The sequence below is a fragment of the Bemisia tabaci genome, chromosome 5, assembly GCF_918797505.1.
Source record: "Bemisia tabaci chromosome 5, PGI_BMITA_v3".
Lineage (NCBI taxonomy): Eukaryota > Metazoa > Arthropoda > Insecta > Hemiptera > Aleyrodidae > Bemisia > Bemisia tabaci.
In genome coordinates this window covers 11,876,225-11,894,824 of record NC_092797.1, presented here as the reverse complement: position 1 = coordinate 11,894,824, position 18,600 = coordinate 11,876,225, and the positions used below count along the sequence as shown (strand labels likewise).

At 38.1% G+C, this 18,600-nt stretch overlaps 2 protein-coding genes across 4 annotated transcripts in view; one reads left to right on the top strand and one right to left on the bottom strand.

Annotated features, from left to right (window-relative positions):
• Positions 1–298: 298 nt before the first annotated feature.
• On the bottom strand, positions 299–2,065 carry LOC109042164 (probable palmitoyltransferase ZDHHC24). The gene has a single exon (XM_019058762.2). The coding sequence runs from the start codon at positions 1,485–1,487 to the stop codon at positions 648–650; it is 840 nt and encodes a 279-aa protein (XP_018914307.2). The 5' UTR covers positions 1,488–2,065; the 3' UTR covers positions 299–647.
• Positions 2,066–4,547: 2,482 nt separating this feature from the next.
• Cpr (Cytochrome P450 reductase) overlaps positions 4,548–18,600 on the top strand; it is a 63,691-nt gene continuing 49,638 nt past the window's right edge. The window contains exons 1-2 of one of the 3 annotated variants that reach the window (XM_019058756.2): positions 4,548–5,064; positions 17,444–17,602. In XM_019058756.2, the coding sequence (XP_018914301.2) occupies positions 17,445–17,602 (158 nt within the window). In that variant the 5' untranslated portion in view covers positions 4,548–5,064; position 17,444. Of the gene's footprint in view, positions 5,228–17,443; positions 17,603–18,600 lie in introns of all 3 variants that reach the window. The other 2 variants (XM_019058755.2, XM_019058758.2) reach the window with 2 other exon arrangements.

Sequence of the window (18,600 nt, the reverse complement as noted above, 5' to 3'; positions counted from 1 at the left end):
TCTAATAAAAAATCAGTATTAATCGCTTTTGGTAATATTATTTCAGTATAGAATACTCTCTAAATAAATTTAAGTTACAATGCTACATGAGGCTGCGCAACTTATTAATTGATGTCAACTCTATCTAGACTATCTAGTGAAAAACAATAAAAAGTAAGAGCTACCTCCATCGAAACAGTGCATATAAAAAGGTGGCATTTTAACAAAATACTCATTGATAATGCTGAAAAATGGTAAGAATTTTTTTTTTTTCGTCTTCCCCGTAGAGAATACAAAGAAATGATTGAAATAGAAAAAATTAGGATCAAATTGAGAATGTTTTTATTTGGAATGCATTTTGGTAAATATATAACTTTTATAGGCATCAAAATAAATTAAAAACAATGATTTAATTCAAATAACAAAATTGCATTGCTGAATTTCTTAATCATGTGAGAAGAGAAAAAAATTATTTTACAATAAAATTATCACATAACTGCTGTCATTGGTGCATCAAATTTTCTGGAAGTAATATAACAAAAAAACAAAGATTACCTTCCGTTTGAGAGAAATTGGTGGATGGAAAAGGTCCATATTAAAAACGAGCAATTTCACAACTTTGAATATGAAAGTGACCAGAGCTGATTAAAAATTCAAAGATACTTGTCTCACAATAGTTTTTGAGTGTCTTGGATAGCATTTAGTTTCCATAAATCTCCTCTTTCTGGTAATTTTGATGAAATGAAGGCGGAGATCCATGTCAAATGCCAACGTTCACCTAAAACCCTTTTAATATTTTCTTCAGGACTGGCATGGTAAGAGGAATCTTTTCTTCTATTTTCATGGCATGTGGTTCCCTGAAGAATTAACTTGCAGTGGTACCAAAGGAGAAGCCCAGTGACTATCATTCCAACAAAATTTGTAACAATCAAGATCAGAGCACTATGATTCACTCGCTCATCAAAACCAAATATAAGAAATAAAACAGGAAATAAAACTTTCATAAAAAGGAATGGACTACAGTGAAAATTTTCCTTGACATAGAAAACATTCAAGTATGAACCGTGTACTGTCATGATGAACATAAAAAATAAAAGCCAAATAAAGTACCGGTGATTAAAATGCCCGATACAAGTACCAACAAAAATACAATGATGGTCTTGTTTTAGAATGCAATCATCGCACCGCCTACAATGCCATGATCTTGGCGGAACTGGAATTCTACAAACAGAACAAAGCTCATCATCAGGATGAGAAGATGACACAATGTTATTTTTGACACTGGTATCAATTACTATTGTTGCTACATAATTACTGACTACATTTAGCAGGGTAAACGTTCCGAACACAAAATGGAGAATGTACCATACAGAAAAACAACAGTCATGCAACTGGGGCAAAACAACAAAGATTTCGAAGTAATAAACCAATGGAATCATGATGAGGAGAAAGATGATAGAGAATAAATCGCTAAGATTTCTTGGAATTAGTTGCTTTCGGATATGCATTGTGAGTGAAGAAAACCGACATGGAAGGCACTTTAAAAAAAAATTATAAACCTTAAAAGCTACCTAGTGGCTTGGAATCAAACATAGAAAATGAGAATGTAAAATTTTAGACCCATTGTAGTGCGCATGAAAAGCACAATATTAACTGACACTAGACTTCAGAGGAGGTTTTATGTCATCAAATCTATGATCCAAGTAAACATATAAAACGAAGAAAAGGTACTCTGCCCAAAAAACACTTACACTCATTGGTGTTCAAAGAAGCTATTTGATCAGCAAGTGCCTTTAAAGTGAATACTTTGATTACTAAAATTTAAATATATAACAGTGAAGATTGCAGTGTAAGTATCTGGGCAGTGAAGAGAAACACAGAACTTTTTCAGGAGGAAACACATTACAGAGTGAAACACCACATAAAAAATCTAATAAAAGAAGAGAGAAGGCTTTTCTGTAAATAGAAGAGTCATTGCTACAAGAATAGGATGAGGTAATGATAAAAATTATAGTTAAAAAGGTTCAAAATTACTTTACATTAACATTGTAAGTGGTGGTCGATCACCTTATCTCTTATCCTGCTCTTATCAGGTTTTTGCGTTTGGCCCAGATATTCCAGACCAAATTTTCATCAAAAACCAAAGTCTGTCATCGGTGTCAAACTCGCTCCTAATGTAAACAAACGAACGGCGACATAGTCCGGACATAAACAAAGCGTACCCAGAGCAGCGGACTTCCTCGAGATGTTCCAGACTCAATTTCTCAGCGTTAGCGTTTCTTCACCTCGACAAAAGAACTTTCGTCCGCGTCTAACATTTATCCCTTTCGTAAAATCAAATATCAGTCACCCCGTTGATCTGTTCATGGTGATTTCAAGTGAAATTGCGGCGAGATACTCCAGACTCCTAATGTAAACAAAGCGGCCTGTACCTGGTCGAGATGTTCCGGACTCATTTCTTCATTTACGTTTCTTCATCTCGACCAAAGAAGTTTCTCGCGCATTCAAAGTAACATTTTCCGGTTCCATTGTTAGAGAAGAAACAAGTCATTTTGTTGTAAGTTAGGATAATATTTGTGTTGATTAAGTGGCTTGAGCATTGGACTACCTGGCTGCGCCTTGCATAGCTGCCTCTATATCAAGATGATTGGGAGAAAAGCTTACTGGTTGATGTGCGAATCTGAATCCTAAATCCCTAGGAACGGTAGTTGTGAAAACCAGACGGATGTACAATGCTAGGTACCTTGCTCCTCACTCACTTTCTCATGGATGTTCACTGGTCTCTCCAAGGTTCTGGTTTTGCGATGCGTTGAAGCCAATGCTTTAAGTTTAGCTATAACAACCAGGCTTCGGAGATACTAATTAACAATCCTAGCAGTCACCAAATTCTCCAGCAAACCCGCATAGTTGTCTATTAACAGCTGAAGAAGCAATGGAAACCGTATTTACCTATGACAACAAGATTTTTTCCGTTGGAACTCTGATAGTAAGTATGAGGGGGAACTATCACCTTTAAGGCACGTTTCTCCATGAATTTTCTTGTTTTTTGGCATCAAACTAAGTAGAACTCAAGGAAAATGAGGCAAAACTTTACAAGTTACCATGTAAGGTTCATCTGCTGAAAAAATAGAATAAAGTCTAAAATTCCTAATGAACATCACCAAGATGGTTCTGCCACCAGCAGTTCATTTTTTAAGGCACGGATCAAATACGGTTATCTATTATTCTCACGGTGCCCATCAAATTATAGGTAAGAAACCTAGTCCTGTAATAATAATGGCATGGAATGACGGGCTCTAATTGGTGACTTGACCATCCCCAATAAGTTATCGAAAGAATTTACTTCTTAAAAGATCCTTTGCGAATAAAGCCAAGTAAATATGCAGATAAAAGTCCCGTGTGATATGTGAAGTGTACTTATTCAAAGTAATTTCAAAGGGAAGGGATGAAATGTTCAAAAGGTAACGTCCAAATTTGCAAAGTTGTAGAGGCGCTAGGCACAAATTGGACAAGGTGCCGCTAAGTAATGATTAAATGAATTTTTTATTGTTATTAATTACGGAAAAGAGGAAAAGAGAATCAGGCCGAATGCCAAAATCCAAAATTCGAAAAGTGTAGGGTGTTGTAGGAGCCGAACCTTCTTCGAGATTACGGGCGGCGAGCGGCAACCTGATTGGCTACGAAGATTGCCGAGCATGGCCGAAGGCCTACTCGCCGCTTGGTAGGTGTTGACGGCGGTTTGACAAACAGCAGTTTTTGGTGAAATGTGGTCCGGAATATCTGGGCCAATCTGTTCACTCCTCTTATCATATGATATTTTGAGGTTAGGTTAGTGTTGTGTAAACAAATAACACTATAGTTGCCAGATTGTCTAACATACGTAGTATATATTTATCCATGGTCTAACATTTTAATGCATTTCAAGAATCAACATCACCTTGTAAAAATGAGAAATGTATCGTTAGAAATACAATACGAAAATTTTAATACGTTGGTTCTTCATTTTTAGCCAGATATAGACCGAGTGATGGATCAGATCCAAGCCGTAACTTGAATATCAGAGTAATTTTAATTCTCATCTTTAATTCGCCTTCAATATAGAGCACGGCAAATGCCGTTGCAAGAATGTCATTTATGTTAATAATGAGTTTTTTACGTGCATATAACGCACTCTAACAGCAAATTAACGAATTGTTGTTGTTGTCAAGTTGATTTGTTATCAGTTGATTTAGACATTAGCATTCACTTGATTCACTGCTGCGCCTGCGAAAACTTTGGTGAGCTTTTTTATTAGAGGAATTAGCTTATCTCTATTTCGGCGCTTTTCATCCATGGCTCGACCCTTTTATGAATGAATTGAATCTCGTGTTTTTATTACGATGACGTCGCAATACAACCCGGAATCGACCTCCTCACGACCAAAGACCAAGCGCGATTTCTATGGCGCGATGAGCTTTCTTTTCTTCTCCGCTTTGTGCCCTATCCGTCGTCATCCTGCCATTCGTACGTTCGTGAAGTTCGTGACTCCTCGTCAGTTTATCTTCTCCCTCGTTCGCCTTCGTTTTCCCGAGGCAACGAGGCTCTGGGATTGGACCGTCCAGTCTAGGCCATTATCATTGCGTCTAATCAGTATCAGCTGACCGAGACTGAGAGAGAAGATACCGTCTCGTCAGTCGTCTCGTCTTCGCAGTTCAGTTTCAGTTTCCTGATAAAATTATTAAAATTTGTCACTCGCAATTATCAAATCGCGGGTGCCTTTCGTTCGTAACGGGAGGTGAAAAATCGTGGTTCGGAAATCTGCTTCATTCACGCAGAAAACCGGAAGAATCCGGTGATTCTCTATCTGTCAATATTGCAATTGCTGTATCCTCATCAGCTGAAATCGTGCATCGAAACTTGTTGCATGAACTTTCTCGTGTTTGCCTCGAGCTAAAGTGCTCAGAATTCGTTATTTGAAGTGATTGTGTCGTGTGTTTTTGTGGTAACCGCCGAAGATTGAATTTCTCAAAATTCATCCTATTGTCGGGTTTGTTCGAGTGTTATTCTGTTGTTTTTGAAGTCGTAAGGATTGACCGAAAAATTTAGGTTAGTTCCTACTTCTACTTCCTGCTTCACATTTTAAACTGAAATGAATTGTAAGGAAGATAATTAAGTAATCGAGTATTTTCCACTAATTTGGATTTTGTGAGTCTCGTGAAGATTCCTACTCTTTCCTTGGATTATTGCTGGTTTATGATAAGAGCTCAAGGTGAGTCACAATCTTCATCTTCACATACTCTTATCTATTCATGTGAGGACACTCCATCCTTACACAAGTACGTAGGTATTTACTAAAACTTCCAGATTAACTCCGTAATTTTCCTTCTAATGTCCCAAACTGACTGGTAAAGGAGACCTAGGTTGTCTTTCCAGGGGGCTAAGCTGTGCGCAGCTTACTGCTCTTGTTAGATTAGGTAATGTTTCTGCTTTCAGCGTCTATTTACCCAGCAAATTTTCTCGTTGTCTTGCTGAGGTTATAACTTAAAGTTGTTAGTAGGGTCATTGTTGACCCAGATCTGGAACTTTCACCCATGAGAGAGCTGGTCAAGATATTCATTGACTCTTTTGCTTTCGACTCCCAATCGGCATGCCTGATAATAGCACAAGTGATGAAGGAGAGCTTGTGTCTAGGACAAGCTCTATCATTATTTCTCCTTTTAATTTATGGTCTATATCTCAGTCTTGAGAACAGGATTAAAGATAAGAAGACACCTGTCAATACAATCGAGAGAATGGACAGGCTAACAAGAGTGCGGGAAGTTATGAATCATGGAACTTCTCATTCATCCTAAAGTTTCCTTTGTCACCTTGTCAGGGGCGCCCTTTTAGGTCACTGCAGGGCCAGGAGGGAAACGATGAGGTTTTTTTTTCCGTCTCGGCTTCTCACCTCAGAAATGACAAATGCACGTCTTCCAAACTCTATCTGACTATTTCCCTGTTTCTCTTTTCCTCTCCGGTTGTGTCTAACTTTCCATGGCCCAACTTTAGAACGAAGGGCTGGGCAAATTCTTGGCTTACCTCTCTCTAATGGTGCCCCTGCGCCTTATTTACACAGATTTTTCTTGGAGGATTGTTTCATATAATCAAAAGCTTAAGTGCGTTAAAAATTCCTCTAGGAGGATTGAGAAGGTTGTCAGAATTTCACTCTAATTTTTCAGCATCAATCAAATAAAACTTTAAGATTCATCACTTATGTATCTAATCCAGGTCCTAGTAAATATCGGACCAAATTAGAACTGGAATTTTGTGTTTCCAGTCTCCAGAAGTGCAATTTCTGCAGATTTTCCATCCGCACCCAGTGTCAATCTCAGATCTCGTTCATTCCCTGAAATTGCTAAGCACAATTACTGTTTATATTTGTTGAAGTCAGCATTTAAGCATTTTTTGACTGGGCGCAGTGATGATGGCTAGAAAATTGTGAATCTAGAAGAGAAGAAAGTGCTGATTTTTTATTGAGAAGGGCAGTGCGGTCTAAGTAGAGAGATGAGACTTTTCCTTTAAGGAACATCCTTGAGGCAAAATTATTTTTTCATCCTCTTTGGGATGCCTCTTCTCAGCGGTAACTAATTGTCATGAGTACACTTTCAATTTTTTATTCTTCAGATGTCTCCTTACCCTTTTTATATGAAAAAAAAAAAATATATATATTTACCTATTTGTATACCCAGGTAATGAATAAGTAAGTAACAAATCATAGGCATCTGCTGCAAAAGCGATTAGTGGAAATTTTTAATTTTCAGAGATTTTAAGTAAAATGCCGGCCTTAATATCATTGGAATGAAAAAGAAACCAATTTTTGTAAAATAACGCTCTAACCATCTCATTAGTAGGTTATCAGCCAACAACCGTTAAAAAGGTTTGGTCATTTTTCTAGCAATTGGTTTCTTCTTCTTGATTTCTTTTTCCCCATTAACATTTGAAATTTTGAATATTAAGAGAAGTCGTATCATCCACTTTGAGAAATTGGTATACATTTCTTACCTATTTATTTATTTATTTATTTTAATTATGAAGGAACATTATGTACGGAGGATCCAGATATATTTCTCTTTGTTCATTAAAAATTTTTCTTACAAATTTCTTTCGTAAAGAATATAATTTAAAAAAGGAAAAGAAAAATTATTTGGTAGGTATTTAAACTTTTGAGACTTTTTTTTTCCCTCTTTCCTAAGTCGTTTTTTCAATTTGAATAAGAGTTGCCCTGTCATCTAAGTAAATAACTTTCACTGGTTTTGAATGAAAAAAACTAGCATAAAAGAAATCTTAAATCTTGGAATTTTTTAAACTGTATAGCAACCGTTTCAAAGCAGAAAAGAAGAATTTTCTTTTAATCGAAGAAAATAATTTTAATTGCAGAAAACTTTTAACAGCCTTTGTTCATTGCCTTCTCTAACGATAGCCAGTATCTCGTGACTTATGCCGCCGTACTGAGAAAGAACGCCGTATGAGCCATCAGATGTTGCCATATTTCCTTCAAGAAACACCGAATTTACTGAGAAAATTGTGAATATTTTTCCTCAAATTTTTCAGTCAATTTTGTCCCCGGTGTGATCTAAAATACTTACCTGAAAATTTCAAGGAAAAATATGCACAACTTCCCTCAATAATACATGTTTTATTCGGGGAAATTTGGCAACTCTCGAATGTCCATATGGCGTTTTTCCTTAGCACGGCAGTATATACGTAGTGTTAGAGTAAGGAGGAAAGGAAAGTTAGGTAAAACTCAGTTTCGGCTCAATATTCCGTGAGGTAGGTGCACTGTAAACCACTAACCACATGGCGACCTCAAAAAGCGCTTATCCAGCGCGGATTTCTATTGACGTTTGGGGGTTCTTCGTTCGGGGGGCAGCTCTCGTCTCTCAGTCAAGGTCGACGTGTTCAGCCGTGAACGAAGCCGCTCGTGTGTCTTCCTCGACCGCGCAAGCGCAGACCGGATTCCTCCACGACGGAAAATCCAAGCCTCGACGGATTTGAATATGAAAATACGTGCTAGAACGCCCGTGGAAATTTTCGTCGCCACGGAGTCCGCTTCCATTTTAATATTTTCATATTTCGTACGTTCGTGGCTGTCCACGAGAAAGGAATGGCTTCGATCAACACGAATCGATCGACAAATAAAACCGGGAATCGACCAGCGTGATTCGATCGACAACCGCAGGGTGTCTACAAGTCCGGAAAGTCAGGATATAGTACTGATTTTTTAAGGGCGGTCCGGAAGTACTGAAAAAGTGCGACAATTCCGCAAGAGGGTCCGGAATTGTTTTCATTTTTTGTCACAATTTGAGCGAGAAATTTAAATGTTTAATTTTTTCGAATTTCGTCGATTGGAGGTTCTGAAAAAGTACTGAATTTTTCTATTGAGGAGGTACCAAATTTCTTGGGAATGTGCTGAAAAAGTACTGTAAAAGAATTGATTTTCGGCCAGCCTGTTTTGGTAGACACCCTGCAACCGTCAATCGATTGACAAACCCATGAACCGGTCGACGAACCCGCGAATTGATGGATAAATCCGTAATCGATCTACAGAGCCGTGAATCGATCGACAACTCCATAAACCTCGACAAACCCGAGAATCTATTGAATTTTGTCGGTGGAATCGGTATCGATATCGAATCTTGTCGATCAGCTCACGTTTTTATTTTTCGATGGATTCATGTCGATTGTCGATCGAATTGACACCGGTTTTTTAATCATTTGTCGATCGATTCACGTTTTTATTTTTCGATCGAATTCATACCCTCCGTCCACGGGAATAGGGACTTTTAGTCAACATAAACTCACAATGGGTCAGTTGCGCTAGTTTCAGAATCGAATTTAAATTATTTCGAATTATAGATAAGCAAAAAATGATGGGATCTGTCCAAACACCAAGTTTCCACGTCTAATATCAATGGAGATATCGCCTCCCAAAAAGCACGATGACTTAATACGTCATCCGCCGCAGTGGTTCACACAATGGTTTCTTCCACCTCGGTTTCATCATTGTTTTAAGTCGAGTAACCAGTGCAAATGTATATGTATCGATAATTGGTGCAAGGGCAAGGGGGAAGAAATCATAAAATGTGTCACGGCAGTATGCGACTTCATATACCTTGTTTTCGAAGGGATATCTCCGTTGACATTGTGCATAGGAACTAGGCATTTGAAAAAAATAGGTTAAAATTTCTAAAACAACCGCCCGTGACAATGGTGATAACAAAAACATATGAGCAAAGACGGTAAACAAGGCTAAAAATTACACACAAAAATCCGAGACATTTCGGCCCAAAACTTTGCCATTTTCAGTTGGAAGAATAAAGATAAAATATAACAATTATTCCAGCTGAAGCGCACATAAGCTATGCATTCACGATTGCAAAAATGTCATAGGGAATCGACTAGGCCAGCGTGTATGAAGGCTATTTCAATTTTAATCTTCCGTCACATTCTTGCGGCGCAATGATACAACTATTTGAACTCTCCGGAATGCGTGAGGTATCACGCCGCATTTGAAGGCGTTTTCAAAACAGACAACTTTCGATACCCGGATTATCGTTTTTCATAGTTCATATTCTTTTCTTTTATTCCGTACCACTTGTTTATTTATAATCCTCCTAAAAAAATTACCCATTTGCTATATACAATAATACAAATAGAAACCTGCGGACTACTTGTTGGCTGAGAAATCAAAACAAAGAGAAAGACTGATAACACGAGGACCATCGATGCCGGCATCGCGAAACGTCTCGGATTTTTATGTGTAATTTTTAGCTTTGTTTCCCGGTTTTTCTTCCATGTTATTGTTAGCATTTGAATAAATCTTGAGGGGTACAGAATTTTCACGAACCGTCGACCCATCGGTCGTTCGCGAACTGCGTAGGCAGTGGGAAAATTGCGTAGGCTACAATCCTCAATAATGCATGATACAATTTATTATGTTTTAATCAAAATGCGCTCCATTTTTGTGTACGCCTTTCGAAGTTGTGCACGCGCGCTGCCCTACGCACTTCCAAATGGCGCACGCGTCTCGGAACCTGGCGCGATTCTCGAGTCAGGAGCCGAGAGCGAGACTGGGGATCGGGGAATCGGCGCAATGCTTGAAGTATTCCAACAGTCTCGCAGGCGCCTTCCGCAATCGTTTATCACGCAAATCTCAAAGTCTCGGAAATTTTCTCTCGGAAAATGAGGTCCCTTTTCACAGATTCCGTCACAATTTGGAAGCAAGAAAACTTTTTCGCTCATCCACACAATGAGAATGAGCTTGGTCTCCTTTCCGCTGACTCGGATAGTAACACAGCAGAAAAATTGGATGGGGCGAAACGCGCGATACAACTATTTCGACCTCAAAGTACGTAAAATTGCATATTCACGAAATGAAGGAGAACTTGAACTCTTTTAGGCCGGCTCAGAGACTGTAACGCAGAGTAGAAAGGCTAGATGGGGGAAAATCAACGCGAGAAAATTAAATTTATGCCATACGGCTAAAAATTATGCGATGGGCTTGATGCGTAACCTTGAGTGTTATGGAGGCAAAAAACCCACCCATATTTTCTCGATACAATCGGTCCTATTTATCAGTAAGGATCTTTCTCGCGGGCTTCAAGGGGGGCTTCACGCGGGCTTCATCATCAAGTTTAAGTTCAAGGATTTGTCTCGTTTTCCTCCCGAGCTAATCTGAATCTCAGTGACCGGCCGGCTCGTGACTTTAAACTTGCCTCTAACTTTTTTCGTCGATTCAAAAGATGTCTATTTTTTAGGTTAAAATAGAGCCGGTATCGATGCCGTTAAATTTACAGTATCACCTAAGGTTCATTTATCAAAAGGTCTCAAAAAGGCACAAAACATATTTCAATTCATCGAGTATCTAGCAGTTTTGTTACACTTTACCATGAACGTCATAACAATTAATTTTAGGTTTTAGGTACACTAATTTTTCTAGAAAAAGCATATAAAGTTTTAGACTGCAAGTTGAAACTATATGAACAAAATACTCAAATTAATAATCGTGAAACGTATTCGTGAACAGTAGTAAAGGCGTACGTTCACCCCACCCCATTTTACTATCTCATTTTTCCTCAAAATCAGCAGCAAAATGATTAAATAAATTGTGCAAATTGAACCATTCACAAAACTCTCTTTTTCATTCTGCTACAATCTATTTTTCATTCTGGAATCAGCTCTTATTTTCACAAAAAATAGTTTTCAAAAATGAACCTGTGAAAACGCGAAGTTCAGTTTTTAATTATACGATATCGAGGATAATTTCTAATATTGTTGGTAAAAAACAGACTTTCGAGTCATCAAACATTTTTAGGGCAAAAGGGGTTCTTAGCTACGATCAGAGTTAATTCCCCAACCCGAAGTACGTTCATCCCACCCCATCCCAATTATTTTTTTCTTGAAATTAATAGGTGTTTCCGCTCAAATCAATATCTATATCGGGGAGATCACTCACGAAAAGTTTGACCAACCGTTTACTGTCACGGAACTCACGGAATCAGTATCATTTTTTTAAAATCAAGAGTAAATAACCATGAATTAAGTGCACAATCTGTTTTCAAAAATTGGATTCTATAAAAATCATTCCCATCAACGGTAATTCAGATGAACTGCTGAATTTCTCGTCTTTTCGAAAATGACCTCGGCAGTGATCATATTTTCAAGCGATAACTCTTAATACCCAACAATCGATTATTTTATCAGAAACTGCACGCGTCCTTCGATGTGAAATCGTATCACATGACACTAGGTACTTGACAATTCGTTGTTTCACGTGCGGAGAAGCGTAACTCCATTCCCAGGTTGCAAAGTTGGTGCAGATATTTTAATTTATTAGGTGTAGGTACAAAAATATACTTGTGCGTTTTTGTTGACAGTTTTTTATTTTTTTCCCATTAGATCAAAGGAGAAATCGGTGGAAATTTCGGTTACTAAAGACCAAATTCTCCCGGTAAAAATGCGATTTGCGAAGAGAAACTCGGCAACGTTGAAATGTAGTAACATTCTTTCGTGAGGAAAACTACGAATTTTAGCGCTTTGTGGCTTTCTATCGCCATTAGTCTGTTTTGCATCGCACTGAATCGTGATGATTGCGGTCTATATTTAAAAAATAAGAAAAAAAATACTGTAGAACACGCCCAGTGATAACAGAGATTTCGCTCTTTTAAGAACACGGTGGATGACATCTTTGTAATTTCAATGCATTCCATAGTTGCCTCCATTTTTGTTTCATCAGTCGGTGATAAAACTTGTAATGTTTTTTTTTTTCTTTTTTTTTCTGCTGGTTTAATGGCTTCGTGTCTAGCACTTTCAGCCAACTTTAGACAATGTTTAATGTCCGTAGACATCGTGAGATCTCCATGCTCCAGGCTTTTCCAATTTTCAGGGAACTTGTAATGTTCGCTGTACGTCGCGTCTCTGCAGAGAAAACGAAAGGAGAAAATAATTAAATTGTCGGAAATTGATGGTAATTACCAACACCGGTAATTCCTCTGTGTCTTATCGTCATCTGGAGTTTTTTTCTTACATTGTTCTCGGCGATGGGCCTACAAAGGGGGTAACAGTTAAAGCATAACGAGGTATTTTTTCTTTTTAAAGTTTAACACAGAACGTATTCAGTTTGTTGAAAAATCCCACAGTCAAAAGATGAATAATAAGAGGGGCTTGGATGACAAGTGGGAGAAATCTAGTTTTTGCTATTACAACAAATTCACGTTAAAAGTTTCAAAATTACACGTAGTCTTATGGCGGAAAAAAGGTCAATCTCACTATATCATGCTTAATAGTTGGATTTTAGCAGTGAAGTTTTCACCGAATATACTTTAAGACTTATTTCAGTCGAAATCATTACTACTTCATTTTTTTCAAAAACCGCACTTTTTGCGCTTGTCTTCTTAGCCCCTCATAAGAGCCCCTCTCTATAGTTTCCCCAACTTAGAATCTTAGTAAATTCAAACTGCCCGAATGCCAGCCCAAGATATAGGGTTGCCTCAGTCAGGGAAAACCGGGAAATCGGAAATAATGGAACCCAGAAAATGGTAAAATTACGGGGAAGAGGTTATTTTCTCAGAGTTTTATTCCTAGTATGTCCGTTCTGAATGGCCGAGTCAGTCTGTCAGCATTACTAAATGATCCGAATCGTTTCCATTCTAAAAGAAGCAGGGTTGTGGTGTGCTTTGCGATATATCGATCGATATACTGTATAAACCTGTGGACAGAGATCGATAATTAGGGTGTTCGTAACGAACACCTTAACAATCGATTCTTAACCACAACTTCAAATGCGGGGAAATATCGATTATCGATCATTCACGCCTCGTCACCGCGAAAGAAAGGCGTGAGCGCGAAAGGTCAGAGCTTTACCTGGCGGTCTCTAACCTTTGGTCAACAGGTCAACGAGTGACAGGTCAAAGATGAAAACAATGCGACAGCCACGCGTCGAACTCGCTGCGTAAATTCGTCGCTCCTGTGGCGTAAATGCATATCTCGGTTTCCGTATGAGCCCAGGAACTATTTATTTATACGGACAATAGGGCTCACATGGAAATTGAGTTGCGCCCTTACGGCAGAGGAGCGACGAATTATTCTGCCGTGCTAAGGAAGAACGCCGTATGAACATTCGAGAGTTGCCAAATTTCCTTCGATAAAATGTTTATTTTTGAGAAAAAGTATGAATATTTTTCCTTGAAAGTTTCAGACTTTTTAGATCAAATCAGGGTGTCTGCAAGTTCGGAATTTCTGGAAAGTCCGGAAATAGTTCTGACTTTTTAAAGGAGTTCCGGGAGTACTGAAAAAGTGCGGAAATTCCGCAAGGAGGTCCGGAATATTTTTCATTTCTGAGCGAGAAATTCAAATTTTTGAAATTGTTCGAATTTCGTCAAATGGAGGTACTGAAATAGTACTGAATTTTTCTATTGAGGAGGTACTGAATTTCTTGGGAAAGTACTGAAAAAGTACTGTAGAAGTACCGATTTTTGGCTAGCATGTTTTAGTAGACACCCTGCAGATTCAAACAAAATTATCTGAGAAATTGGTTTACATATGTTCGAAACTTTTCCTGAAATTTAGTGATTTGCCAGGGGAGATTTGGCAACGCCTGAAGGCTCATACGGCGTTTTTACTTGTTAGTATTGTGAGCTGTTATCACGAATTAGGATATTTTCGAGTTTTGCTCCAACTGCATGAAACCACGTACCTCGAGTAGCTTCACTTTCCGCGCATACGCCACCACCGCGCGCCGCGCCGGATTACATAATTATCCTTGCGTAACCAATCATCTCTCAAGGTATGATTTCCAACCGTCAGACTTAATTATAGCTTTTGAGCTTTTTTGCGAGTGACGCGCCGCGTGGAAACGACTTTGGCAGCCGCTGATGATTTTTCCAGTCGGGCGGGGTTCGCCAGTCGGTGCCACTTGGAAAAACTGTATTTCCTTCAGTTAAACGCACGCAAAACGATCGATCGAAAAAATCGATTTTAAGAATGGAATCAAATGTCGCAAAACAGTGTTGCCAACTTGGAAGGATCGCTCCTGCAGCTAGGGTGAGGAAAATTGGGAAGATCCAGGGTATCACGAAAACCGGGGGTCAAGGACTTAGTTTTTTTTCTCGAAACGTTGCAGCGTTATCGCGCTGTGTTCTCTTGTTGGAATAGTTATCGTACATATTTTTTCTCTTCCCTTATTGAAGAAATTTTGGCTTCCGTACTGCCATGCCAAGGAAGAACGCCGTATGAGCCTTCAGACGTTGCCAAGTTTTTTCCATAAAAACCTAATTTACTGGGAAAATTGTGAATATATTTTTCCAAAATTTTCGGGCAATTTTGTACACAATTTAATCTGAAACATCTGAAAATTTCAATGAATAATGTGCATAAATGTCGTCAAAAATACATGTAAAACATGTATTTTTGTGTGTGTAGGGAATTTTGGCAGTTCCCGAAGGTTCACACGGCGTTCTTCCTTAGCGAGTCAAACACCGCTTAGGTCAAGCCTGAAGTTAGCTAAAGTCGCCGGATTTCGCCATATCGACGGTGAAACTACCAAACCACGTATCTCGGTTTGCGACGTCGCAGACTTCCTGTCATACTTTATTTTTTAAATGAAAAACTACTTAACGTCCAGTCTTGAAAATTTCTGTGATTTTTCCTCTTCGTGCGGAGAAAATTCTATGAAAATTTCAAGGAATGATATTGATTTGGTCTACTTCAAAAAAATAAAATGCGAGCGTAGATTTTTAAACACCGCAAATGAGATACGTGGTTTGGTAGTTTCACCGTCGATATCTAGTTCAAGGAACCATCGGAGAATTTTATCACATAGGTGCGAATGTATTTGTAATGACTTTTTTGTAAAGCCTAGAAATGGTCTGCGAATTTTCACGTTTAGTGAAACAAGTTTAAATTACGGCTTAGATGCAGAATCTTGAGATTTTATGAAACTTGCAATAATGTAAGGCTGAGCGAAACAAGGTAAGGTGGGAGATTCGCAACCTCACGCCTCTTGAATTCACATACGATTTTTGTTTTGCTCATGAAAATTCATTGTTTCAGGAAATAAAATCCTCCGGAAAATCAGGGAATACGTCAGGAATCATTGTTGTAAAAACCGAATGTGTTTTCTTTTTCCACTTTAAGACCATATTTTATTCATTAATTCGATTAGTTTTCATTGACGGTTTAGAATTACCAGAAAGATGGAAAGGATTCAATTAATTTGCTTCAAACTCAGGCAAAAATGTTCCTCTCTTTGCCTCTACCTCTTCCCCTCTTCCTTTATCTCTTATAAAATCTGAAAGTAAGTGAAAGGAAACTACTGATTTTCATCAGGAAGTTTTTCCTTGGAAATCAGGAAAACATCAGGGAATGGAAAAATCAAGAATTCCAAGACGCCTTGTTCTTATCTTCCCGTCTATTTGCTTTTCTTGCAAATACGTTTGTTCTTCAATTTGGCAATCTCGCAGCAAATTACCTACTTGGATTTATTTCCGCAGACACCTCGAGGCAACGCAGATAAATCTGTGGCGCTTTCTGATAATCGTACATTTTTTTCGCATTTTTTTTCTTCTGTTCAGTTTGAATATCGTGAATTTGTTCCTATTAGTCAATCATCTAGCGTCTAGCAGATAATTATGTCCGTTCTCGGTTTTTTTCACCTCAGCTTTTATAGCTTTTACTATTTGGAACTCGCTGTTCCGTAATGGAGCGTCGACAATAGACTTTTCTCGAAATTTCTGTCATAAAAGAACCGGTTTTGGTCGAGGTCACATCGCTGCATTTTCATCGTGAAGTTCATGTTGCATCTTGCCCTTTCCGGGTATGCTATGTGTTAAACTGAATTCGGATTATCGTTTCAAGTGCAATACTGAAAAATTGTCAAAAAACTCTTTTTTTAACTTTAATGACCCTTTCGTTTTAGTTAAAGAAAATTATTTCGGCTCAAATTTTTCATGGACGTCATTTCATTTTTGAATGAAAGTTTTTTTTCAAATAAACTTTTTATAATTCCGAGAAATGTAACTTAATCGTAATTTATAATGAATTTGATAAATTATTTTTAGTTAAAAATATTTGTTTCTCCCAGAAAAATATGTTTTTATTTAATAAAACAGAAAACTTTTTTGGTCAAAACGTTTTGGTTTTTTTGTAGGTAAATGAAACAAAGAATCATCTCAAACATGTTTTCAACCATTTTTTCAGTGAAATGTGAATATTTCCATTTGCTCTGACTTAAAGTTTCCGCGAAATGAATCTGAATCGTTTTTGTTATAGTCAGGGAAGATGGAAAATCAGGCAAAATCATATCTTAAGATGAAATTAAATCCTAACTCAATTTGAGTAGGTACCATAAACTGTTTGATTTACCTATATGAAAGAAAAACCATTTACTTCCCGCGGGGAAATGTATTTTTTTAAAGTTTTTTTTTTTTTTTTTTTCATTTAGCCCTCAGATCTTCAAATAATTTATCCAAATTTTGCAATAAGGAGCTATATTCTCTCTACCATTTTGAAAACTCCGGATGAGTTATCAGTTTCCCTTTGCAGTTAGGTGATTTTAAGGACGAACCAGAAATTAAAGTTCCTTATTGCTAAAAGCCCAACTAGCTGTGAGTATTTTACAGCACAATGTCAGCTAAACAAAGGCTGCTTTTGCTGTGATGGAACTTCCACGTTGAATTGCAATTCTTATCAGTTCATTCACTTATTTGATTATAAATATGACTAGTTGATACTATTTATTTATTTAAATTTATTTGATACATATGACGGTCAACAGGGCAAAGGACCTTTGTCTACGAAAAACTCAAAACTGGGTTTTTGATTCCTTACCCAATTGAATATTGGACTTGGAGGGTAGTGATGGTTATTTTTTCAAATTGATTTTTAGTACTGTAAAGGAACTACTCTCATGATTCTTACCAATTTTTTTGTGCTTTTTGTTTTCTGCCAGAATGGAAGCGAAGGAGGTAGTAGCGGAAAACATCAACGATGACGCGCCTATGTTCGGTCTTGTTGACACCGTCCTATTGGCTGCCATCGTTGGTTTCGGTGCCTGGTACTTCTTCTTCAACAAAAAGTCAGAGACTACAAAAAAGACATATCAAATCCAGTAAGTACTGCTCAGACCGCTTTTGTTTCATTATAGAATGCTACAGTCTAAGGTGTGCAATGTACATTTTGTGTAGAGCTGAGCGACGAAAGTCCGTTTCAGTTTCGATGGCACCTTTTCAAAAACTGTTGGCGGCATGTGTTACTATGGGGAAGTTCGTGGGGAGCTGAAGGGTTTTAATGACGGGTTTAAATACAATTATCTTTGTGAGATATAAATATTTTACTATCTGAAACTTTTTAGAGATACAGAAATCCAGGGTGAGTGCAATTTCAGTGGGACCGATTTCGGAATCATTTTTAAGTATCGGAATAAATAAAACTATAATTCCCACGCATTGTCGAAAAACGAATATGAATTGAACCCAGGCTCCTGTTAAAGTTACGCTTGATAGGTCAAGAAATAAAAAGCGTAAAGTACTCAGGAAAAAAAAATGACTTGAATTCACCATCACGAATATTTCCCCTCAAATCAGTATTTAATGGCTCGAATCGAGCAATCCTCTGCTTCATACAAGCTTCTTTCCTCTTGATTCCAGCCTCCTTTCATCTAGGTTCAAGGAAAATATCCTAACGGCGGCAAATTCAAGAACATTGCTGCTTAAGTCAAGTCACTTTTTTCAGTGTAATACATGAACGACCCTTTAATTATAGGTTCTTGCGATGAATCAACTTTTTAGCGCCGTTCAGCCTAGCCGAGACTGACGCCTCGGTTTTTCCGAGGAAATCCCCCTCCCTCCCTCCCACCCCCCATCCACGTGTATCAATTTTTCCCTGGATTTATGGGTGTGTCGTCAAAAAGGTGGCGTCCTTCCGGTTAGAGATTGCCACCAAAGTTCCGCGAAAGCTTTTCACTCGGACCTTGCACCTTGGTCAGTGCAACAGCCGGCTATTCGCATGAGATGTGACAACATGGCGCCGGCAGTTAAAGTCTAATAACGAGTAAAATGTTTGCATAGTGGATGTCCTTTGAGCAAAGAGCCCCGCAATGATGATGAT